The following is a 26,576-nucleotide window of genomic DNA, read 5'->3' on the forward strand; positions in this document are numbered from 1 at the left end:
TTGCAATAATATATGCACATCAAATACTCTCGTTAGCGTTGAGTACACACGTGCAGTTGAACTGGAGAAAAAAAATATTGGGGAGAAAAAAAATACTGACGCGCCCACCCATTGGTACAGTTTTTCAACTTCAACAGTATGGTTTGTAAATTAAATACCAACTGCTTTGTGATGCATTCAAGTGAAGGTTTTTATGGGCCAATTTAACGGTGGCTCATCGCAGAATTTTTTTTCCTTCCGAGAATGAGGGGAATGTTGAAGAATTCGAAATGCGAAGAATTTATATGTTGAAAACAAATTGTAATTGGTCCAGATTATTATTTTTTGAGAATAAATTTTTTTATGGGATTTAGGATGAGGGAAAAGGGGGATTTTCTTCTCTTCTGAATAAATCGAACGTGTGGACGATTAAATAAACTTGTTTTTAATGTCGGTGGGCAGTGAACAACAGAATAGCATAATAATTTCGTCGAATGGACTCGTTAAATAAGTCAACTGCTCCAGAATATGATAATAATTTTTAGTATCATTATTATGGCTTATGTTATCACCGATAAAGTGATTTTTTTCTGTGTTCGTGTATGGAAAAATTTATATTAGAAATTAATCTGTAAAATATCTGGAGGGGGTTCACATGTCCAGTCAATTATCGACAGAATTCAGGTTTTCAAATTTTTCTCTCTCTACATATTTTCTTAGAGACATATCTACTATCAGACATTCGTCAACTGTCAGTCAAGAAAGTTAAGAATAAACTGTATATGATGCCAGTTCTTCTCAAGACACTGTAACCGGAAAATTTTGAGTTTTATACGAGCTGAGTAAGGTCTCTGTACTTGCAAAGAACCCTAAACTCACAACTTTTTCCCACCAACAGCGACAACCCAAAAACTTTGATAATTTTTCTCCATTTTCCCTCCCACGAACAAACCCTGAAGATATCTTCACTCTGCATTACCTCTTAGTGGTCTTGAGTTGGTCAAGACACTTCGTTGAATGCGTAAACTTGTACTCCAACGAAGTAACAAAAGTAACTGGAACTTGTCTGGAAGATGTTCGTGGATCCTCAGGTGGTACTCATGAGGGACAGTTATGACACTGGTGCATGTTAAGGGTATCTCAGGGTGAAATTTACATTCGTTGATGGATCTCTCGGTGCCTTGGGGGCATTTACTGTACAGGGAGGGATGAACTCGATGAAATCATCGACGAACCGTCGATCACTGCATTCAGTGGATTATCAACAGTTTGATGTGAACCTGCTCCATTCAGATATTCACCCCTTCAGTGGATTTCCCACATTGAAATTTGATGTTCGATTAAATGAGACATCGTTCTCCATACGCTGGGCAGAAATACTATTTTCATCATTTTATCTGAGCCAGAGAAATTTTATTCTGATTAAACTAAAAATTATGCCATCAGCATAAAAATTATTCGACTACGAGAATTAGTTGCTCATCCGAATAAAATATTTCTCCCTCGAAGAAGACTAATGTAATTAAATTTTAATTTCATTAGTTTAATAAATACAGCATTAAAAATAGTACGTAACAAGGGAATCGCAAAATTTTCATTAAAATGAAAGACTAATTTTTCATCCACACCTGACCTCCCCCAAAAATCCATAAATTAAAACCACAAAATCCTGATTACGTCTACCATTATTACCGTTATTTTTTCTTCCCTCCATTAGTATATTTCCAGTGTTTTAGCATAATTTCCCGTCGTGAAACAGTTCATCAAATGCGCCAGTCGTTACGAAGGTGATACATCAAAGCTCTGCATGTAACTATCGGACAAATGTACGTAAGCACGCGAGAGAAGGATCGTAGTTGGTACCATATAGTCGCCCATCAACTGAAAAGAAATAGAGTAACCGATTCTCGATAAAGTTGTTAGAGTTGACGTCGAGGATGCAATCATGGGGAATTGAAGGGGTAGGTAATGTGGACTGTAGTGACTACTGGGGGTGCGGAAATGGTTGCGATGATACTCCAGGTTCTCAGTTTACGAGACACACTGGCCCTCGGTCATATGTGAATTTTTTATATTCAAGAGTCACGTATCGACTCCCCAATCGTGCCTCGAATATCCACCCCCTGTAACAACTGGTCTAGAGTATATGGATTCTGTTATCAATGGAGTCCATGGAGTCCTGGGTAGCATTGAATTTTTTTTTTATTCAAATGTTGAATGAGAAGGACATCCGACATTAAATCATACGTTTAATGCTGAACTACGTGATTTAGTGTCTGATTAATTAATTTATCGTTCAGCTTAAGATCGAATTTTATTCTAGTCCTTTAATTTACTTTGGGACATGACGAGTGATGGCAGGGTGAGGGTGATTTACCCGTTTGGTAATTCTTGCAAATGAGCGAGCCTCGGGGAAATGCCTCGTAAACTTATCCCTATTTTCTACATCCTCCTTTCGTGTCGACACACCTACACATGGGAAAATGAACGGGCTCACTATGGTTGATCGCTGATATGGAACTACCCCTGGTCGGCACGTAGCGACACGTTGCTATATACAGTTATTAATTCTATCGCACCATTGATCAACAGGAGTGCAGGTACTTACTCTTCATCCTTATAATGCTGTCTACTTGTACGTGTATTGCACTCGGGTTTTGCATACGAAATACGCAATTCTTGGGGTGGGATGAGAAGAACACTTGGATCAGTGTTGATATTCCATGTCTTGTAGGGAACGGTCAACATTTATGGGTATAATTCCCTCGTTCGAGGGATGGACAGAAGAATTATAAATTATGAACTCAGTTGAATAATTGGAGAATTGCTTAAATGAGTTGGCAATTAATTTTGTATTTTTTATTGACTGGGTTATCGCGATTGAATGGGAGGTGCATAACATTTAGGTGAAATGCCCATTTTCTTTTTCATTGATAAAACGAGTTGTTTTATTGGTCAGTCACTCATCTGCTCGCTGAATACGTCATTAAAGCGGTGGGAAAATATTGATTATAAATTTTGTAGAACATAAGTTACACGCGATTTGAATATCGACGAGCAAATATTGATTCACATCCAGGAAAAAAAAAATGTTTGGATGAAATATTGATACAATATCTGAAATTCGAGAGCGAGTATGTCAATATCATTCGAAGTAAATAAATATCGAGTGAGTATACTGCACGTTTGGCTGGATTACGGAGTAAATGAAGCGTTAAAAAATTGATTTTCTTTTTTCAATTTTTTTTTCTCTTGCGGTTCGATGGTGATACAGTTTTTTCGATTGAACGTGATATCGATGTAGACTGATGTGGTTCATGATTTTTTGTTATATCCTTTCCCTGGGGGAGAAATTGAATCTACCCGGAAAAATGAGAATGAAAAAGTTCAAGAGACGATGCAAATAATATTCTTAAAAAATTGTTGAGTAGTTCTTCTGAATAAAAAATTTTATGTTTAATATAAAAATCATTCCTTCTGAAATATTTAAGCCTTTGCTTGGGAATTCGAAGGGGGATGAGGATCAGATATACAAACCGAATTATTCCCCGCTCATAATGGAGAATATCTACCTCGCATACTTTCGAAAGTTTGAGATTCTCTCTCTCAATTTTCTCCTGTTCACATAGAAGTCCAGGGCTTCCTTCCTCGACGAGAGATAACTGATAAATTTCTTGCTCAACTGTAGTTTCTCCCCCCACGGATTGTACCTAATTTCAAGTATATGTTTTCGAAATTGTTAATTTTTTTATCTTCCCCTCTACACAGTTTCTCTATCAAAACGACAAGAAAGGGTTCGATAATTTCGTCAGTCGAAAAATCCCGAATAACTCCCACCTCTGAATAAATTTCATATAAAAAAGTCGACAAATTCATTAGTCACATTTTGAACTGTATAATTTTTGTCCATAAATCGGAATTCTTGGGGATTAACTACAGTAGCAATAATGACACAAAATAATCCGGCTGTTCGATAATCGCGCAGCAGTCGACACTTCGAAAATAATGACAAGTATTGAATTTCACGCAAATTATTGCGCTCACCGCGATTCATACTGACATATATGATTTTTGAATGCTTCTGTTAAAATGCCGTTGAAATATCTGCGTGCATTGCATTATTATTGTTTAATCAGTTTGGTGTATCGTTCCCGGAGCCCCGTAGACATTCCTTTATTTTTTCAAATTAAAATACCCATTACTATGCGTCACATTTATTTAAATCTTCGCAGAAAATATTTTCTATCATTTTTTTATTCCATATAATGTCCCTATCGACTCTCCCCCAGTAATCAGCCGTCAATCGGAAACATTATGACTACCTTAGTACACCGACGCCATCGCAAGGTGGCGCCACACGCACAACCACCGCCAGACACTCATTAACCCGAAAAAGAAATTAATGTCCAACATAATGACAATACAACTACATTTCAGTCGGATTGAATTACATTCCCTGACATTCTGTCAATCAATGATGCTATTTAACCCCAAAACCGATTCCATAATCCAATGGCGACCTTCCAAATCCATTGTTTTCCCATGAAATGGACGAATGACCTCTCCCAATGTACCCAATATTTTCCTCTCCTTATCCACGGGAAACCCGACCATTCATCCTACGAGAAATTGTTGTCGTATTGTTGGATGCGGTCAATTTGGTTATGCAAAGCTAATTCAGCCCATAGGGATATAGACTAACAGTTCCGGTTAGTGGTATTCTCGTTTTATACGCATGGACGCTTCAATCGGACCTACCAACGTACATACAACCGACCACAAATGCTTTTGTAGTCACTCCCTCGGAAGGCTTTATACGTATTGAGTATTTGGGATCTCCCCCGCTAGTAACCCACCAACAGCCATCTTCTTTAATATCGGCTGACTATATCTACCCTTATACTACTGCGTACGAAGATGTGGGGAGTGGAGTTATCACTGCACTTTGTATATATCTGGGTATAATACCTCATTGAGGGATTCGTAGGGTTTTCTGGAATGGAATATTACGACGCCTCATGTCGTATGACAACATACAATGTCGGATGGCGGGTCGAGGACGACATCGGGCAATGAATGGCGTTATACAATGTGGGAATGTACGATTCAATGGTGGGTGTGGACGTTAAATGTTGATGTCGAGTGGTGAAAAAATAATGCAACATTGACGACCGATGATGACCCGTTTTCCAGACGTGGTCTGACTAGTGCGGTTCTTTTACCACTGCGTCTTACCGCGTTCGGGGTCATCCACTTATCGCGGCATTCGGAGTATTTACGAATAATGGATCTAACTTTATTTATGTGCTTTGTGGGGTAAAAAAAATCACCGGGGGAGGCGAAATGGTGAAAGTAATTATTGCTCGTGTTAGTGGAATATTCGCCGGCCGTTGGAGTCGTTGGAAAAAGAATACGAGAGGGTATAAAACGTATGAGTTTGGGTAATGAAGTTGCCAGTTTGAAATTAATATTGTGGTGGGTTTTATCTTTCCTAAAATTATACTTCAGGAGAAATATTGTCCTGTCGAATGTCTGCGATATTTTCGGGCAGACTGCAGTCAAAAATAATGAAAAATAAATTCCATTGGGTTATTGTTATAGTAACAAAGGATTTCAAATTGAATATTTCGAAACGAGAGATCTTAAATTTCAGTATAATTTCCTTTGAAAGAACTGCTCCATTCTCGTATTGAAATAATACGTAGAGTTGATGAATTTCTCATTCTTGTCGATAAACATAATAATCCATTCTGCTTTTCATTTTCTTTCATGTTCGTTCGGTATTGGAGGCAACATCTACACTTGTTAAATTCAACGATACCTTTTGTGATTATACGGCTCATCAGAGCGAGTGCTCCTTAAGCTGTCTTATTACTTTGCTCAGTCGGTGTGTTCACTCCGATTAGAATGAGTTTCACGTATTTCTTTTCAATCAATGGAGTGATAAAATTGTGAGAGGAATCCAAATGACAGTGAGTACGATGCTGGCTATCCAGGGGGATGATTTCACTCATTTTCACTCCCACTCCCTTTCTCTCATGAACACCGGAATTAAGAATTAAGATGTGTGGATCGAAATAATATCGAAGATTAGAGAGAAATGGGAATGGCAACACGCGGCACTCGGAGGCCGCAGAAACTATTTTCCGATAACGACCGACACTTGCCTGGTGGGGTACATTTGTTCCGGGCTTACGCCCTGATTGCACCGGGGCTTGCTCGTTTCCCCGGATGCATATTTCACACTGTTGACAGATTTATTGCCGACACGGCTACCTCGCTGTACCAGCTTCTTCCGTTAGATTTGTTTCTTGTTTTTTTTTTTGCACAACAGTATTTATCTATCGCCGGTGGAGGTCTTCAAATGCTTTTCGGTTGGTCTAATCATTCGTTATTGGCAGGATGTTCGTTACTTCCGTGATTGGCTGTTGATGATCTTGGATAAATTGAGTGCCTCAATTTTTTTTTATTATTTTGGTTCAACTGGAGGGGTCTTCACGTATTTTATAATTCTCAACAATTTTTAAATAACGGAATGGATCAAAATAAATCGTGCAATGGAATAATCAATCCTTCAATTCAAAATAATCTCCATATCCGATAGGATCTCACTGCAACGAAGTTTAATACTAAACAAGAGTATCGTAACAATGACGATTCTATCATTATTGCCATCCATTCAAGGTAATTTCGTCAACGAGATTGACGAGATGTTATGGAACGTGTGAATAATGATATTTGACATGGTCGAGTGGTTCATGTAATTCGTTGTCCAAACATATGGTTATCGAGCGGTGAATATTAATGAGTAAATTAATTCCACACCCCAGGCACTCATCATCCCCCAGATTGTCATCAATTTCGTAAAAAAAAATTTCATAAAAGAACATTTTAAAAAATTATCTCCAGTAAACTAGTAAAACAGATGAGTTGACTTATCTCCCACATTATCTTTATGCCATCTAATGAATATCTGGAGCTCTGAGTGCAACCGAACGTCATTAAAATTCTTAATAATCCTCCCCGGTGTCCGTACTCATTATCTACACGATTGTGTAGGTATTTTTTATTTATTTATTTTTTACATGGTGTTTAATTCGTAATTTTCCCACTCGTTACATTTGGAGAACATCCAACAGCATTTATTTGCATGATAGGCATGCAAACATGTATGCCTTAGACATGAAACTATCTATTCTGACAGATGAGTACTTTGATAATCGCTTTCTCTTGTATACATAAACCGATGCGTTACGCTTAGGCAAGCACATGGCAGGAACATATGCGTTGCTAATGTACATAGTCTAGATTACACCACCATAAACACTTTACTTAGTATGCTTGTGTAACAGTGGGTTCAAAGGGACAGCGTACGAAACTTGGATGCCTTCCTTTGGTATTTACGTATCTGCACACCAAGTTTCGGTTTCCTTTGCGGGAAGAACATGCCAGAGAAACAGAGTCAACAGTCTTGAGAGGCACGATTGCATTCTTGAGTGATTCGTTGACGTATCTGTCATGATCTTGTTTTAAACTGAGAATACAGAACAGGGAAGAGGCGGAAAAAAAAAATTGGCCGTTGGGTAAAAAAGAAAATTTCATCTATTTGTTTTTCTTCGTGAAGTTCTCATTTCAGTGGATTATTTCTCCATTTCGTTCGGGGATTGACGATGTTTTTGAAACACTGATTTTCTTTCATTACAGACGAATAATTTCATTTTCTCTCTCGTTGAATGGAGAGTTGAATAATTAATGTTGAAAGATACTTTGTGATTTGTTAAAAATAATATACTGGATAATTCATTGGAAACAAATTTTCATTTGCAAAATATATATGTTTGCAGGTGATCCATGGAGTGCATGTGGACCCTCCCCACGAGGTGAAGAAACGGAGCATCAGTCAACCCCTGAGGATTCGTCTGTGGTACGACAATAGCGTCTTCAAGTAAGTGGTAAAATGTGATAAGTCACATTCAACTATTGATCATTTTTTCACGAATATCTCCAAATCTGGGGAAGATAGCCAGATTTTGATTATAACCTTTTTTATGAAGGGATTCAAGACCTACAACAAATGTCATTACAAAAATTCCCGTATCTCTCCAAGATTGGGAGATATTAGTCGAACAATTCACGCAGACATAAGTCAATTGATCTCGTTCATTTCGTTACTGAGTTCGTAGCGATCAGCTTTCAAATAGTTGTTCCTCGATAAATCATTTCAGCTTTTGCCCTGTCCTTCCTAAAATATCCATTCCATTGATGACAGCATTCAGCCGGATATTTGATTCACCAAACATGTCGTTGAGGTTTCAAATTTACGTGTATTTGGTATTCCTACACGAGACGATGTACATTCGGAAATGAGAGAATTTTGGCTTTTACATTGACACGTGAAACATCCTGAATTGTCTAGGGAAATGGGAGAGCACTTTAACAGAACTTTCCTCGAGTTCCAATTTCCCTCGTTCAAAGTCAGGGGGATGATTATTCATGAAAAAAACCCCTGACTCTGCTATTAACGTAAGACTCCGTTAAGACACCAAAGACCCTTGTGGCAAATGAAAGGATTAATCCTTAAGACTTTGGTGCTAATGCAACTCATGACTTTCTTGATACAAAAAAAATTATCTATTAGACGCATTTGAGAAGTGCAGAGGTACTTCAAATACGGAATTACTGGGCTTCTAAAGAGTCTTGAGAACAACTGCTATTCCACGAATGTGAATAGTCCAGAGAGAAAGTTTCAAGTGCTGAAAGCTAAAATGCTTCTTCAAACAGAGAAAACGGTCTGGAACGGACTTCCAATCTTATTGACATAAAGCAATTAGTCAATTATGCTGAAGCACCTCTCGTTGAAATTATTATTGTATAATAATAGTCGATAGAATTAATCGAATTTAATTCCAAAGACGGAAATAGAAAATTCACCTGGCGCTTGGGAATTAATTAATTAAACCAACCGGTTCGCTGTTTAAGGCGCATTGCGCACAGACATCTTTCTAATTTCCAGTCTCTGGAACTCAGGGAGATTTGTAATGGTCATCTAATTAGCCGCGACATAACCAGAGGGAACTTGATGATGAGACTGTTATGAAACAGTCCGTCTGTGCTGATGTCTTAGCTCAAACCCCAGAACAGCTTACGAAGCTAATTCGGTAAACGACGTACCCTACAACAGACCCTGTAATAGTCATTGTTAATATTCATTGAGTTGAATAATCTCAAGTTGAACTCCAACCTCTCAATAATTTTTAGTAAACAAAATCGATCCAATAGTTGTTGACTTTTGAATCCTAAACGTGTCGTCATAATTAGAAGCTTTTTATTAATGCTATTGGATAAATTGGAAGCATTCCACTGCAGACTAATTAGGATATTAATTTTCAAATATATTTATCCAACGAGACAAATTTTATTTTGTTGGGAATTCACCCACCAGTGGTGGAATGGAAGGGGTTGAATTCAATGAAGCGAATTATGGCTATAGCAACAGATTCGGATGATTACGCTTGGGCGAACGGGGAAACCATAAATGCTTACGGCATGTTATCCACCCCCCCCCCCTTCTCTCTCTCCCTCTCTCTCTTTCGTGTGTACAATTGATTGCTTTCTCGTTGTGATAATTGATCAATTCTCTCTGGAAATTTGTAAAAAAAATAACTCGATGTTTGGTGCAGGTTGTTCATGTGCTTTTTCAGCGATTTGGGTAATTCTTTGACCTGAGCTTTTACTTGGCTCATGATTCCAGAAGAGAGTAATGAGAAGAGAACAATATATTATTTAATTCCCGGCTAATTTTGAAAGAAAGAACGAACTTTTAGAGGATGACGTCAAAAGAACTGTATGAGAAACCAGCAATTGATTTTGGTCGAGAATATATGGTCTGATTGGAAAATTTGATGAAGTTGGTTCACTTGAAATTGATGAGCTGTGAATAGCAAAGCTCATTGAATTATCGAGAGGATATGAAATTAGACGATTAATTAATTCAGAGAAGAAGGAACATCATTTCAATGATGTTCGTCAATATGGTCTTACAAATTTACCCAGAATCTTGAGGGCTTTTAAAATTCGAATTATTCGTGATGTAACGAATGTAAAAGTTGGAATATCGACTTGTTATTAAAAAGTTTGCGACAAATACCACATTCGGAGGCGGCGGGAAATGAGGTCTGAAGGGTTACTAGGTAAATTTATAATTGATTTTAGTCGGGACTAGCGGAAACTATCGGTTAATTTAAGGAGGTCGATTGCATCAAAATTCATCACCCACAACTACCAAAGATCATTAAATGTTCAACGAGATATTAAATTGGTAAAAGCCATCGTCAGAGGTTTACTTGAATATGAACTCAGATATTTCCATTCCCCAATTTTCTTGGGAATGATTGTTATAAATTTATCCACTTCAGAAATTAATTGAATGGATAATATTCATCGTCACTCTAGACATTCGTATTTGAAAAAAAAAATTGTGAACAGCCCTCTAATGGTGCCCTTCTTCTGAATAATTTTATCCTTCCCTGACAAATGTGAAGCTATTCACAACCTTTGGTGCAACAATTTCTGTTAAATCGATTCTCTTCTCCCTTTACCCTCCCCCCCTTCTCATTTTTATGCAAATAACCAGAGTCACGTGCTGAAAATCTTATCCAACAATGCGATTTTCGATAGAACATTTCATTTCCAATTTATACCTTTGACTCGAGTCACCAGATCAGACTGAAAGAATGGTGTTGTAAAACGATCCAATCGTGCTTCTTCGGTACGTTTTTTACGACTCTGCAGATAAAACTTTTCTGTCTAGTGGCATAAGTCCCGCTGGGCCAAAGTGTACAGAGACAAGGGATAGGAAGAAAATAAGTGAAGTAGTGGTGGGTTGAGAGAACTTTGGGAAAATTTAGAGAAACAGGAAGGGTATGGGGTAGCCTTGCCAGGGGAATTAGAGGCAACGAGCGGGCTTGACTCCTGTTGTACTTCTAGGTAATAGATATAAAATGGTATCCAACTTTTCAGAAACTCATTTTCTCTTTAATCATTGGAGTTCCGTAATAGAAGGAAGTGGACCACAAATCTCCGCAGATCTTATGTGGACACAGTGGGACAATTTATTTTATTAGTTTTCTTCACGTGACGTTAAGTAATCAATTTTCCGTTGTGCTTTGGGATTTTCCGGTGGACGAAAGCATTGAAAAAATTTTTTTTTTATTACATGTAATGGATTATTAATTGATTAATCCAACGTTAAAAATTTATTTCAATCAACTATTCAATATATGACATAAATTTTTTTAGGTGCTCAAAAAACAAGTGGGAAAGTACCAAAGATACCAGTTAGATTTTTATATTTTTATTGCTTTATTATCAACCAATGGTAAAATAAATAAAAAGATCTCTCTGAATATTCCGCTTGAATAATTCGGCGAGATCTAACGCTTGAGTTTAATTTTCCTGTAACGAATGTAGAAACCAATGCTTTTGTCCATTCCGTTGGATCCATGCACGTTGAAATGTTCAAAGACGATTAAAATCAATTTGATTCAGAGTCACTTCAAAGCGTTCCCCAAAAACCGAAACAAAAGGGTTATTGTGAGTCGGAATACAATAGTAAATGTCGTGTTCAAGGATCTTTTTTCAGTGAAAATTGTACGGGAGGCTATACTGTCCTTGTACCATTTGCCCAATTTAGATTTTTCACCCAGTGTATTCATTCTTTTTGACATATTACCCGGTGCTGTATAAAAGTATATAAAAATACTGATGAACTGGGAGATATCAGGGAATTCATCAGTGGACAATGGATGGATCGGAAACAATAGAATTGAAAAGGTTCTCCATTAAAATTGCAACAATGAAACAACTACATCGAAAACCTTTAAATTGGCCGATATTGGGGTTCATGATAGAGGAAAGAGAGTGGATTGAAAAACAAATACAGCGAAAAAAAATTTAAAGTAAAAATTAGACCTCCAGAGGGAGAAACGAGGGACGAAGATTAGTTTTATCTAAAAAAATCGCCTCTCAAGTTTTTTTTTCCCACCAAAACTTGACCTGAAAATCGATCGATTGTCATTTTATCTCAAATTTTTTATCCAAAATTTCTCTCCGCGTATTTGCAATAATATTGATGACCCACTACACCATAAAACCCAATAAATCCCTTCATTTAAACTATCATCAGTTAGATATACATCTAAGTTCATTCATTATGTGAAAAAGTCGGCAATTTTTTAGGCTTCACCCGACGACGAAGCCCCTCTGACTTTTGTCGTTCCCGTAGGACTCGAGGAGATGATAGAGTGGAAGGGGGATGCGGATGGAATTGAAACCCAACGAGATGCACAGTCTCTCTGGGCTCTCTCTCCCTGGCCATTTTAAAATATGCGAACGATCCATCACGAGATTCCACAGTACCCATTTTATCCCAGTTTCTCCTCCACCCCTTCCTCCCACCACCCCACGATGGTCTCTACCTCCTTTCTCGTGTAACCATGCTCTCTGGCTCTTACTCCAACTCCGCTACCCAAAAGCAACTTCTCTGTTGGCCAGCCAACGCTCGCTACCAGGATGCAAATGATGCACTCTCCAGAATTAAAGCGTCTGGAAGCTCCCACCTGAGCAGGAATTGTACATTCTGCGGTTGTACACGTCTTGTATGTCTTTCCAATTAATTAACATTTCAAATGTTCAACAAATTATGCTTTATAAATTGAAGGGAGGAGCAGGGGAGGATCGGGGGTGGGTGGGAGGGGGCATTGACAATGTAAAGGGTGTCTTGGAATTTATCTGGTTAATCGGACATTTACAAATGCAATTGACAAATGAATGAACGGAGAATAAATAATAATGGAGAATATAAAATAAATAAATAAATCCGTTGGAATATTCGCGAAATAATTATCAACTGCTCGAGGATCAAAGGGATATTCAAAAATGAAGTAAAAATCTATCATCCCACCGACAGATTACCGCGATCTGATAGTTTCAGGGGTAACCCGAATAGTTTAATTACTTGTTCATTCCCACGGGATGTTTCGTACTCCGCACAGACTCCAAACACTCTCTCCTCTACACCTCAACTTGATGTATAGACAGGAGTACCACGAGAGAGGGACATTGGAGTGTTGGACTATAGGGTTACCGGGTGAAATAGGGGGTGAGAGAGGGTGGATGGGAGGGGACTTCAGACTCGACCTAACAACCCAGAGGAAATGTTCCAGGACCACCGTAATCCGGCATCACACCGATGACAAAAGCAAATTTGCATCTATTTCACCCAGCGGGCATCTCCCGCCATTGGACTACCAGCCATTTTGCGGTAGTAATTACTCTTCATAATTGGGGAAGGGTACTAGAATGAGATTATAAGGGAAGGCTACTGTCGTCACTGATGTTTACGGGTCAACGTACGTTCGGGTGTTTGTGAAGGAAGGAATTATTTTTCAGTGGATGAAATAATATTGGGCGGATTTCAGGGGTTGAAAAAAATTGTTTATGGGGGTTAAAGGGTGTGAGGGGTGTACATGGGTATTTACAAGGGATAATTATATGGGTAGGAGTGGTTGATGGGGTGGGGACATTTTTTTTCTGTTTAATTTTTCATTGTTGGATAGTAATTGCTCAATTACTATCCATCAATTTTCATTACATTCGAGGGCTGGGAGGCACATCCGGTGGAAACGTTTTTTACTCCGATATGTGCACATGATGTCAATTCATTTTTCGCGTTGAGTGATTTTATGCATCTGTACAAAGTGATCGAAGTGAAATGGAATGTCACGAAATTTATTGGAGGGCACTCACTAATGTTTCCATTTTAAAAATCGAATAAATCGAAGGGGAGAGGGAGAAAAATTCTGGCGGGTGGAAAACGCGAGAAAAAAATGGAATAAGTTGAGCAAAATTGTATAACAAATATATTATACAATATATATTTGTTTCCGTAAAATGCAAATAAAATAGTCTCAGTTATTTTATCGCGAGTTCTGCATTGACAAAAAAAAAATTACGGCATGAGAAAATCCGTGAAAAGCAAGATTTTCTTTCGAAATGGACGAAAAATCCGGGAAAATATTATTGCGACAACTTTAATCCATACAATGGTGAATTTCCCCCATTTAATTCACTCGCAGAATCGTCGGTCTTTCCCAGTTCTCTGCAAAATGTTATCATTCCCAGAGCAAAAAAAAAAAATTCTGTTGTTTAGATTCTACAGGGAGCCATCTACTCGATTGTTGCTTTAAGTCACTATCACGAATATCCCTCCCATTCACCCCCTTTTCAATCGACGTTCAACCAGCTGCTACCCGCACTTTCCGTTTGCTTGTTACGGCTGACAATATATCGAGTCGCTTCACTCAATACGGTTCAACTTACCGAACAAAACCGGAGATAATACTTCCACCAGTGATGGGAATAAACGAAAGTTTATTTCAGATAGACTACCCCTTTCAATTGGCTCTTCTTCAACATGTGTTGACTGTACTCTGGGACGATAAACGGAAATTTTGTTCGTGGAAATTTATGGACATTCGTGAGGTCCTGACCGCAGTTCAAACATATAACATGAGGATTATGGCTCAACGGCTATTCAATGACCAAAATAGAAGTTAAAAAAAAAATTCCGATAAATGACTGATGCTATTTGTGAACAGACAGATGATGAAAAAAACAATGGCCAATATTTTTGTCACATTTGGAATAATTTTGGGGTGCAATCACTTGATTTAATCCTCGACGGCGCGTTTTTTAATGAGGAAAATTATTGTTCAGGGACTGTTGTAGTGAAAGCAAATGAATTTTCGTAATCAATGACCGGACAGTCGAAAAAATTCATTTCCCACGCGATTGCACACCGGAAGTTGTGTCCGGGGTCTCCCTAAAACTCTTGTAGACCAGAAAAATTCCATTTCCATCGTATATAAATACGTGAACAACCCGGTAATGCAGTGTGAATTCTCAAACACTAACGCCGGAATGCTCCAGAATGCATAGAATTTTCTAGCAGATACCACGTTGATACTCTCGTATAGCAAATAAATAAGAATTATAAACTGAAAGAAATGCAGACGATGCGATGTCATTTTATTGTCGGGAGGGACCACCAGAGACTCGCAATTATTTGATGGGACCTGAGCTTTATTTTTCATCTGGAGCCAATGAATCGTTCCTCCAAATTTATTAATTGAAAATTGTCATTACTGAATTATTATTAAAGTATCAAAGTTTGAAGTGAGGGAAGGACGAGTCAAAGCCGATTGGCTATCGATAAAACTACTCGACTAGTATGTGACATGTATTAGAGAGTAAACGGCTTTGAAAGTTACTCGAATGCAACTAATCCACGTGAATCCCAGCTCATTGGAATGCTTTTGGGGACAACCAAAGTCACTCATCTCTTAATCCAGGGTTCGATTCAACTCTCCAACCTCATCGTTCCATCCCCCCAATTCCCCCTCGACCTTTGCCTCTGTGACTTTGTCGAAGCTTTCTAAATACCTTTGGATCACGTATGAGAATTACTTTGACGTTAAAAAAATTACTCTCCCAGATGATTATCCCCAAAGCTTCACTTGTACTCGAGGATTTTTTTAAATTTCCATTCGCAAAATGATTAGACTTTTTAAAAATGTTCCTTTGTCCAAAAAAAATCCTGTTTAACTGCCTGTCAAATGCTTTCCCATCGGCCAAGAAATAATTAATATTATTTACCGGCAATAACCCCTTGACTCTGTATTTCTCATTTCCTTTGATGCAATACACAAATGCTACACCTGGTACGCGGCCACGTTGACGTCAACTTGAAATTTTGGTGGTACAAAACAAGCGTGGAAAAGGGATGTTACGGTACAAACAATAATTATCATCCTCGCGATTTCCTTATTCAAATATGAGGTGGAGATATGTCGGGCAAATATTGCCAAGTCAAAGGGTTTGTGCATCAGCTGATGAATACTGAGGGTCTGTGGATGGGGTGAGGACAAAGGTGTAAATTGCCAGCAGCCACCGATGAATGTTGGCGGTGGGAAAACGTGAGCCACTTGAATAGAATCCGCTGAAAGCACTGGGTACTATATACTTCACGTAAATTGAAGTATAGATCAAACTGGCTTGGGAAAATACCAGCCACCGGTGAAACTATTCTCCAGATATCATGGGGGGAGGGAGGGTGACACACGCGAATATAACAAGTAATAGTAGAATAAATTTTTTTTTGGTTATTGTAATTATCTGTGATACTGATGAATTTAAAAAGTATATTATCTCACATATATTTTTGTTTACGAGAGATTTACAATAACAATTATGGAGTGAAATTGTAAATCATATTTTTTTCCCACAGAAACATTCTCAGGGTTTCGTTCAGTCAAAATAAGCAATTTCCGTACGTTCCTCATCATCCTGTCATCAATTCGAAATTTAACGAAACAACTAGCCATCATTTCTACCCATTCACGTCCACCATTTTACATTTCACCAACAATAACGTAAAACGTGATACTTCCCAGGGTCATAAACTCGGCTTATCCGTTTTATGTATTCCCAAAGTTGTCAGCATCCTCATCGTTAACCCAGTGAAAAAAAAAAAAATATTCTGTTGAAAAACCGGTACTTTATAAATCGTGGAAAAATTGTTTGACATATTTGTGACGTGTCTGGTGGTTCAAAGTTTCACTGCGTGCTCAAGAAGACCGGTCTGGAGTGCACCTGGAAATGAGTATTTCAGGAAAAGTGTTAAAGCGCCGTGAAGAAACATGAAGCAATTCTCACGTGTCTGAACAAAGGCCACTTGTCTGATTTCGACCCACAAAAGTCGAGTGGCTGGAGCTGCATAAAAAGCTGGAGGAAAAAAACTACTTGATGTCTGGAAATTAATTCACCCGGTCGAACCTATCGTGCCGCAAGGGCAAAAGCCTTTGGCCGAGACTTCCGGGAAATTCCACTGATTTATCCCCCGGGAAATTAAAAAAAAAGAAAATAATATCAACAATAAACCCACTTCATCACTCCAATATTTATATAAATTATATAATCCGATTATATTATAATCGGAGCCGTTGGAGTCGATTAATAAATTAATTAATTAATTCCACTTCTTCGCTGTAAATTCCCCGAATATTTACCGCAGCGAGCGGAATCTTCTCGCGTATCCCTTTCCCTTTCTTTCTCTCAATTCCGACATCCACCCTCGAACCATCATTCATTTAACATGCCCAGAGATTTTGTGGCATATGTCCACAACAATTGTAGAATCATGACAATGTATTGTTACCGTATACACACATTCGAGGAAGCTTAGCCATGAGTTATGGCGTCCGGCGTGGTGTAGGAGTCTCGTACGGTTGCCGGTGGTTAATTATACGGTGGGATTAGCTTGGCCTGCACCACCACAAACCCAACCCCTATAATTTTCTGGAGAGTTCAAATCCGAGGGTAAAACGCCGTCGCGGCCCACCACCAGCGGACGCTTAGCGACACATGAGATATCGTGTGCTGATTGTGGGTACATTGGAATATCTTTAGAGCTGTGGGGGGGAAGGGGGGGGTTGAGGGGGATAAGTGGAAAATTGTTAGAATTATGAAAACTTGTTTCTCCGCGCAAATCGACGGAGAAAAAAAAAATGGGTAAAAGGGGGGTTGAAAAAAAGGGAAAAATTGTAATGTGAAAAATAATCGTGTAGCGAACGGCCATTTTTATGTATATAATAATGGTAAATAAAGGGGAAGAGGCTTTTTTTTAAATAGCATTTCTAGGCAAAGAGGTTGGGAATAAATTTATATAGAAAATTGCATTCCACAGCATTTTAAAAAAATCCCTAGGGTTTCTCGCTTTGTCCATCCAATACCATTTCTACCCCTCGGAAAATACTCTCGAAGACTCGCACCACTGGAAACATTATATACCATTCTGAAGAGAGGCAAATAGCCTTTGATATGTTATACGCAGTATATCGTTCCATTGAATTATTCAAAAGTTAGAAACGTTTGAATTCAAATTTTCCATCGAATACGACACCAGGTGAAATCGATAGATAATTCGAGTCGCTATTTCCTGAGTTCGATATTGAAAACTTGTCAAGTATCATATTAACCAATTCCGAGAGTCCAAAATGACATCTGTGATAATTATTTGTCTCTTTAAATGAATAAAGAAGGTCTCAATGCAGATCTGTCGATGATTAGAGTGTGATCTATGCTTGTGATTTTTGATTGAAGAAATCGTGGTTTTGGAAGGAAAAATTAAATTCTCCAGTTGGAAATGGTTTTCTTTTTTTATGAGCATCAAATATTTAATGACACGTTCCAGTGGGTCATATGCCTACTTCGGAATCTGTTCCCTAGCAGCCAGGGAAAATCGACCTACCATTCCCCAATCTTCGTCTCAATAGTATCTTAAATATCTGATGAAATGTGGAGGTATGAACTACTTTGATCCTATCCAGACCATTGACGAACAAATTGCCTGGAAGTGAGGAGTTTTATGATTCCCATTAGGCTTCAATTGATGGCTGGAGATCCATCCATTATTGAGGCACGATAATCTCTTCATCGTACATTTCCGAAGTGAGAACATTCACCAGAGTCAAGTTACGATTTTACAGTTTAAGGGCGTTAGTCTGTCTCTCAAATGACTTTAATAAAAAATCTAATAAAAAATCCAACTTTATTGAACCCTAACATGACGTTTGATCAGTACATACCGAGTACCTACGTCCCCCATCCCTTGTATATTATATATTATACATTTAAAAATTGTTCTATCAAATGGAGCAATTGCTTATGCCTCATTAGTATACACACGCGACTAGCACGCGTGCGCCGCTTCCTAATGAATATTAAATTCCTCACGAGACGATAATTACTGTTTCAGGTTGGACGCAGAAAAGCTCGAGCTCATCAACGTAAGTAGTTTTCCATCATCATCATTGAATATTTTATTGATTACCCCAGTATATTCGCCCTTCCACTCGGCAAATTCCAAATTCGCGCATTAAACTCACAGCTCACATTAAGTATAAATACATAATCCATCTAGAAACACCAATTTCAAGGCTCATCATTGTAAATGTTGAAAATGTTTATCTTCGGTATATTCATCAAAATGGAGTTGTTTTGTTCAAATACGAGTGCGCTCCCGGCATTTGTACGGTAAAGGCCGAATGCTGCACTGGGGGGCTATGATATTCAGCCCCAAATAACCGGAAATTACCGGTCGTGTTTCAATCGCGAGGACTCTGTGAATGCAGTGTTATCATTAACTCCCCATAATAGCTGCACCGTATGATAATCTGATACGGCAGCGTACAGGTTGGAATTTTCGAGTGTATTGTCGGGAATTCATCCGCGGTTACCGACTATTTTTCCCCCGTTATGTCGCCCTAATTTTTTAATTAATCGCATTGTTTATTATATTTACTGCGACCTGCGTGTAGAAAAAAAAAATCTGGGGAAGACAGGGTGAAATGTTCGATGAAAACGAGACATTTTTTCAGTCGTTTAGTCCCTTCACTGGATAATTAATTAAAATTATTTATTTTCGTCAATTGATTGATTCGATAAACAGTGAAACACACAAACTGATGATTTAATTAATCATTGAATTCATTAGCCATTGACCTCCATTGATGAAATTGTCGGAATAAATGAATAAGTTGACATTAAAATATTTCATCCCCTTGAAGGGCATAATTTCTCCGGTTTTACGTGAATACCCTCAATCCCAGGATTCATTTTTCTTCCTAAACAATGACAATCATGTACAGGAATATAATTGTCTCTATTCATTTCAGAATACAATTCTCCCCGAGGCGGTGCATTTCTGGGAGCGAGCCCTCATGGTCCGGGAGACTAAAAATACAATAAGGTTGAATAGGTAAGACAGCTTTTGTACAATAAAATTTCCCTTCCATTCATAATTCCCCTCCCCATTTATACATTTTCCCATTATTTACCGTTAAAAATAGTGACAAAAAAAAGTCCCGGGAAGAAGCGAAAAAAAAAAAACAAATTGTCCCTCGACAAATTTCTCGTGACACACACACAGCATTTGTATTACTGGAGCCCTGGTATGTGCTCCAAAAGGAGGGACATTTTTACACTACCATTAGATATTACATCATTTACACCGCGATCACGTACAACCCACCGTCGGGATATTTTTCAATGAAACAAATTTCAACTGTCACCGTGATATTATTTTTTTTTCAAGTGTCTTTCTAAACCGTTCGAGACTTTACTCCCACCGTAACCCGGCCTCTGCGATAAATATTCCCTTCAGGAAAAATTATCCGATAATTTTCAGATTGATTTCAATTCTCCTCCCCTTCGTATAAAAATTTCCGGTGATCAATTTATCGGGGCCAATAGCGCAAATTATTCCGCAATTTTCGCTGAATATTTCCCTCCAACCCTTCGAAATTCATTGCCACCCCGGTGAAGCAGTTAAATTCAAAACCAAAAATAGGGGAAAAAAATCAACTCGTGAAGTATAAGTGACGCTACAGCAATATGGAATATACCAGGGGAAAGGGGGTAACGAGCACCAGGTAACATGCCTGGCTGGTCTGATACGGAAATAACGAGGGAGTCGAGGCTGGCCACAACACCCCCGCTTGTCTATAATACGACTATATCACTGGATATATCGTTGAGCACGTTGGTAGGTACCAGAAAGGTACTCGGAAAATAGATTTCAGTAAATCGATATCCAGCCAATTCGCAAATGTATAGACGAACCAATGTCAACAGAAATTCATGCAAATTATTCTGACATGCAGAAACAACTATCCAGGTATCAATACCAATTAATGTAACCGGTAGATGTATTTCTCTATCTGTGGTAGCAAATGAAATATCTCATTGTGAGTATCGATACCATTGAAATGGTATACGAATTATTGAAAACAATTTTTCATCAATTATCGTTCACGTGTAATCCTTTCGTCATCGGTGCTACTCCTGGTGTTGAATAATCGCTATTCATTGGAGTACACGAATGGGGTGAGATGAAAAAAATAAACTGGTGGAGCATTAAATGATACTTCAGTCTCTTATTTGCGAGTCAATGGCGAGTCGATTGCTTTTAAATTTCTTAATCTAATGGAAATCGATTTCTTGGATGTTCGGTTGGACGAAGGGAGTGTCGATTAACTCACTGCGTCAGTACAATTCAGCTGAAAAAATTGAGAGAATAACATAAATAAAATGGGAAACGATTCCTTTGATATTCTGAATTTAATTGACAATTGAAGGGAATCAGCGGTAAAATATGGGAATTTATTCATTTAAAAATATATTCCACATAAATTCGGTGATAACGCGTATCTGCAAGCTCGTTAGCGCATCATAGACTGCACTAGCTGTAAATTTGGATAATGTACCGGGGAACTTCAATCATTCACGAAAATCCGTGGGAAATTTCGTAGTGTGTACGTGACAACCGAATTTCTGCCCTTAACATAACTTGCGAACTTTGAATTAGTCGAGGCACACAGGGAGGAGAAACGACGCGAGAGACGAGACAAAACTTTGAAGGAACAGGATGGAGGGATATTTCTTGTCGTTGAGTTGAAACTCGTCTCGACTATGCAAGCTCGATATGATGGACGAATAGCGAGTTGGGAGGGTAGAATTTTGAATTGGCAAAAACAAGGAGACATTTTATTCGGGGAAATTATTCAGACTTATCTCATGAAGATGTTTTACCCTGAGGTAGTAATTCCCTTTAAATTCCTTGAGGTTTTTGATTCGTCATTGGTGGCTGTATAATTTAATAGTCAGCTATTATTCCCGGTTTTTATTGTGTCTATTTTGTCCCTGAATTGTCATGTTGCTGTCAAATTGTATTTATCAAGAAAAAAAGTCCTTGAATTTTACGTTTATGTCCGGGAAACTGACCGCCTGGACTGTAAAAAATTACTGATAGTGTATTGTGTAATGCACGAGCCCTGTGAATCCCGAGAATTCAACATGTGCTTTGACAAGACACGGTAATGCAGAAAGCATGTCTCTCCATGATCCGTTCTCAGCGTATTAACCCGGGCTCTCTCGCACGAGAGGACATCAGAAAGACCACCTCGAAAGGGCCACCATTTATCCAAACGCTGCATCACCATCCCCCCCACAAAAAAAGTTCTGAATACTTGGATTAATAATAACAATAATTTTCATTGGTACATTGGTTTCTATTTGAAATTAAAAAAAAAAAACAATGAAAAATCCAATAAATTCACCATTCGTCAAGTAACCTCATCGATATTGATTCTGTCATCACTATCAGTCGCAATGTACTCTTTATTGTCCCTATCTCTGTCCATAAATCATGCAGAGGCACTTGTATGCCATCGCCTATTCATGATTATCGAGCCATCAAAAAGACTTCACAAAGGAATTTTCATGCTTTCAGGAAATGCGAGAGCAGTCAAGTATTTGTCAAGGAGCATCATACATTCTGCATTGACACGTGTCGATCCACCACGATGTGCGGTGAAGTTGCAGTGCCTGACGAACATCTCGACGTAAGTGGAAATTACAATTCATCAGTGAAAAAATGCCAGACAGTTCTTTCTGATGAACTACGCAGTTTTTATTTAATTTTATAGTTTTTTTTTTCACTGGCGACTTCGCGATTTTAAACATTTATTTCAACCTGGCCGAGGGGAGGAGGAAGGGAGGAAATTAATTGAATTCATTCAATGCATTATTTCATTTGTATTGACAGGTCTGCCGCACGTGCAACGCAGCTGGTCACAAGTGCGGTGTACAGAAGGGCAGTGTTGCTGGTGCGGGTATTGATGGGGCAGATTTTGTGTTTTACGTATCGGCTTTGCAGTCAGAAAGATGTCACAACGGGCTAACGGTGGCTTATGCCGCCCACTGCCAACAGGAAGCTGCACTCGATAGGTAAATGGTTTTAGATGGAAACAAATAAAAAAAAAATGTTGGTATTTTTTTTATAGAAAATTGTAACCCTGAGGGTGTAGCCCAAGAAACATAATTTAATCGAATGACATTACCGATTTATTTATCCTCAATTGGATAAAAAAAATTCTCCGAATAATTTTTTTATATTTAAAGATGTAATGATTTGTCTGAGGTACATTCATGTTGTGATTTTTCGTTGATTCATTTCGCAGTCGAGAAAATATGACAATTAGATTGAATTTGAATGGCATGGTAGAGGGCCGTTCTTCTCCCTCTCAATCTCTCTTCTCTATCAATCAAGTGAATGCACGGAAAACTGCAATGTGCCATTTTCTACCATTGCATGGGCTTAACGAGCACCGCATAAGAATTCAAATGGCCTATTAACATAATTCAAATCTTCTTGTGCAATTTTATGTTTCCCCCCGGTGAGATAATTAACCAGTAAAAGATTTTTACAACATCGCAATAATATTCAGAGCGAAATAATTGGGAAAAAGTTGATTAATATCGTCAGATGATTCATTATACTGGATTTCCACGTTCATTAAAACTTAGTATCGGTTTTCCTCTCACTGAATTCATGGTCATGCCTTCGGCCTCTTTCCTGTTAATGGAAAATATTCCCCGGAATTATATTACTTTTAATCCAACTTCATTCATTATTTCTTCGTGATCACTAATAATTACTTTCAAAGTCGAGAGCTCTCGATAAGAGAAAATATCGCATGCGAAAACATTTGTGTTTCGAGAAGCTTGAAAATTAAAGTTTTTTAATTAAAAAAGACTTTCATTGTGTATTTATTGTTGTTTAAATGAACGAAACTGGTCTTCACCCTTTTCTCGAAATCCCACACCCCCCGATAAACTCATGTATGACCGGAATAACATAATTGGCACAATACCCCGCGAAAAAACAAATCGATACCTGTGATAACAGATCTTGGATTTACAGACCAATCGCAGGTCACGCAAACCTCTGTCCTGGTAGTATCAGTACGAAGCCCCAGGAGTTGGATACACTGCTGAGTACAGTGAAACACGAAATTCTCCATGCACTTGGATTTTCCGTAAGCCTCTATGCATTTTATCGGGATGAGAATGGAGAGCCACGGACACCCAGACGCAGTGAAACTGGAAAACCACCGTTGAATGAAAAGTAAGGGCTTCCGGGAGACGATGGGGTGGGCCAAAATAAATTATGATTTTTCAATATCTTCGACGCTATTTCCCCAAATTTCCTTACACCATGTGTGCCATGTACCATCTTTATTTATTATATATATTTATTATTTATATCACAGAGCGTTATATTCTCCATGCGGATTTTTTTACAGTAAAAAATAGAATTCTTCATTCAAAATTATTACTGCAAAAAAATCCAGGCCATAAAAAAATTCATTGAGGCGGAAAAAATTTAATGAATTGATTCAGTTTTATTTCTCCGATGGGAAATTGTTGCTGGAATAATGTGGAGACCTGGGACTGCGTGGTGGCGTATTAAAAATGGTTTTATTGGATTTTTTCCATTTTTATATTTTCCAACAAGGATAAATATATAAATAAAATACTTGGCAATTAATGGATCGATAGTCTGACAGCAGATTTCAATATATTTTACGGCATCGATCTGTACTTTTCTATATTTTTTAATAGACATATAATTTTTCCCTCAAGCTTATTATTGTTTAATATCAACCCACAAGTAGTTGCCTTGAAATTTCCCATTGCGCAACTTTAAATGAGAACAAATCAAGCGAATGAATCTATTTGCAGACTTCAAACGCATCAATGGAGCGAGAGTACAATCAAAACTGTTGTAAGGCCACAGTGGCAGGTGCGCGGAGGTACTGTTGAAAGATCGATGCAAATGATGGTTACACCGCGAGTTAAGGAGGAAGCTCGTGCACACTTTGAGTGTCCTCATTTAGAAGGAGCTGAACTCGAGGATCAGGGTGAAGATGGTACTGCACTAACACACTGGGAGAAGAGGGTTTTCGAAGTGAGTTTTCCATCAATTGGGGCGTAATATCGAGCTGTATAAAAGGCATAACGGGTTGATTTTATTATTATAGAATGAAGCTATGACGGGCACTCACACGCAAAATCCAGTTTACTCACGAATAACTCTGGCACTAATGGAGGACACTGGATGGTACAGTGCTAATTATTCAATGGCACAGGAGCTCAGCTGGGGACGAAAATTGGGCTGTGAATTCGCTATGAAATCCTGCAAAGAGTGGATGTCGTTGAAAACTGCCAGGCATCCGTGAGTATTCTCGGGAAATTTTCATATTTTGAATTGGAACATGTTGGAAATATCTGGCGAATGATTTTTTTTCCATTTGCAAGAATGAAAAAAAAATTATGTTCTTCGACGGATACACAAAAAAAAAATCACGAAAACGTGTAAATAAAGCCTTTGCAAATATTTTCTTTTCATTCCGCTTTCAATCAGAACGGAAAAAACAATGAAGTGAGTACACCAGGAATATTCAATGCAAACATGTAATATTTGAATTACCATAACAATATACAATTACAGGAGCAAATCGATCTATCCGTTCTGCAACAAAGTGAAACACGATCCCCTGCACACTGTATGTACGGACGATAGAAGCTCGGTAGCACTGTGCAATTTAGTCAATCATCCTCAGCCTCTGCCAAAAAAATATCAAGTAAATTGGAATTTCTCCTTAGTAATCATTGCCAACAATGGGCTACGATTACCGAGTATTTGCATTACAGAATTTCGACCAAATACCTCACGTGACACCGGGCATGGAAGACTCGTACGGTGGATCTGTTAATTTGGCAGATTACTGTCCCTTCATTCAAGAATTTGCATGGAAGGCAGATGAAATTGTTGTCCGGGGTTCGCACTGTCTCTACGATGAAAATAATCCACGTATGTTTATCTATTTTACATCTACATCGTGTGGGTGATATTATCGTGTGAGACAGAAGTCTCGCCCGGGAGAAAGTGAGAAATTCCAGACTAGCATAATCTGGTTTCTAATTAAAAAAATTTATAGTTGACTCAAACGCACATGTATTTCATCGATCGAATCAGAAAACAATTAATTGTGTAACATAAGCCGGATTTCTCTATCACTCTGGATATTCGCTCGAGTCAACATTATTGATATCCTTTTTTTTTCCAATCCATCATTCAAGTATGATTAATCGATGTTGCCCACCCCAGATCCCGAGAAGAATTTTGCCCTGGAGCATTACGGACGACACTCAAAGTGTTTTGAACACACAAACGACATGTGGGAGGAGAGGACATGTAAGCAGGCGAGACAGTGGCAGCACTGGGGCTCCGGGTGTTATCGATATAAGTGCGAAGGGGGACGACTGCATATACTCGTACGTACGCTGAATCCATAATGTACCTCGTCTACAATTCATCCGTAAATCAATCATGAAATTTTTCTCTTGGAACTCTGTAATATCGTTGCAGGTGGCGAATCACACATACACGTGTTATCACGCCGGTCAGGAACTTGTGATAAGGATTATTCAGAGTGGCTGGCTTCACAAAGGAGCTATAATATGTCCCCCCTGCAGAGATATCTGTCAGGTAATTTTTTTTTTTTCACTAGTTTTATCAGATGTACAAATGAAGTATCGTCCCGACGATGGGGGAATACAACTTCTGTTGATGA

At 38.4% G+C, this 26,576-nt stretch overlaps 1 protein-coding gene across 3 annotated transcripts in view; it reads left to right on the forward strand.

Annotated features, from left to right (window-relative positions):
• Invadolysin (invadolysin) overlaps nt 1-26,576 on the forward strand; it is a 64,594-nt gene that overhangs the window by 36,424 nt on the left and 1,594 nt on the right. Inside the window, exons 1-14 of one of the 3 annotated variants that reach the window (XM_064136453.1) lie at nt 5,041-5,091; nt 7,824-7,924; nt 18,854-18,884; nt 19,773-19,855; nt 22,388-22,499; nt 22,703-22,884; nt 23,861-24,064; nt 24,682-24,907; nt 24,981-25,174; nt 25,364-25,381; nt 25,451-25,583; nt 25,654-25,813; nt 26,111-26,277; nt 26,372-26,491. In XM_064136453.1, coding sequence (XP_063992523.1) covers nt 5,056-5,091; nt 7,824-7,924; nt 18,854-18,884; nt 19,773-19,855; nt 22,388-22,499; nt 22,703-22,884; nt 23,861-24,064; nt 24,682-24,907; nt 24,981-25,174; nt 25,364-25,381; nt 25,451-25,583; nt 25,654-25,813; nt 26,111-26,277; nt 26,372-26,491 — 1,767 coding nt within the window. In that variant the 5' untranslated portion in view covers nt 5,041-5,055. Of the gene's footprint in view, nt 1-5,040; nt 5,092-7,823; nt 7,925-18,853; nt 18,885-19,772; nt 19,856-22,387; nt 22,500-22,702; nt 22,885-23,860; nt 24,065-24,681; nt 24,908-24,980; nt 25,175-25,363; nt 25,382-25,450; nt 25,584-25,653; nt 25,814-26,110; nt 26,278-26,371; nt 26,492-26,576 lie in introns of those variants that run through there. The other 2 variants (XM_064136451.1, XM_064136452.1) reach the window with 2 other exon arrangements.

Source organism: Diachasmimorpha longicaudata, chromosome 17 (assembly GCF_034640455.1).
Source record: "Diachasmimorpha longicaudata isolate KC_UGA_2023 chromosome 17, iyDiaLong2, whole genome shotgun sequence".
Classification (NCBI taxonomy): Eukaryota; Metazoa; Arthropoda; class Insecta; order Hymenoptera; family Braconidae; genus Diachasmimorpha; species Diachasmimorpha longicaudata.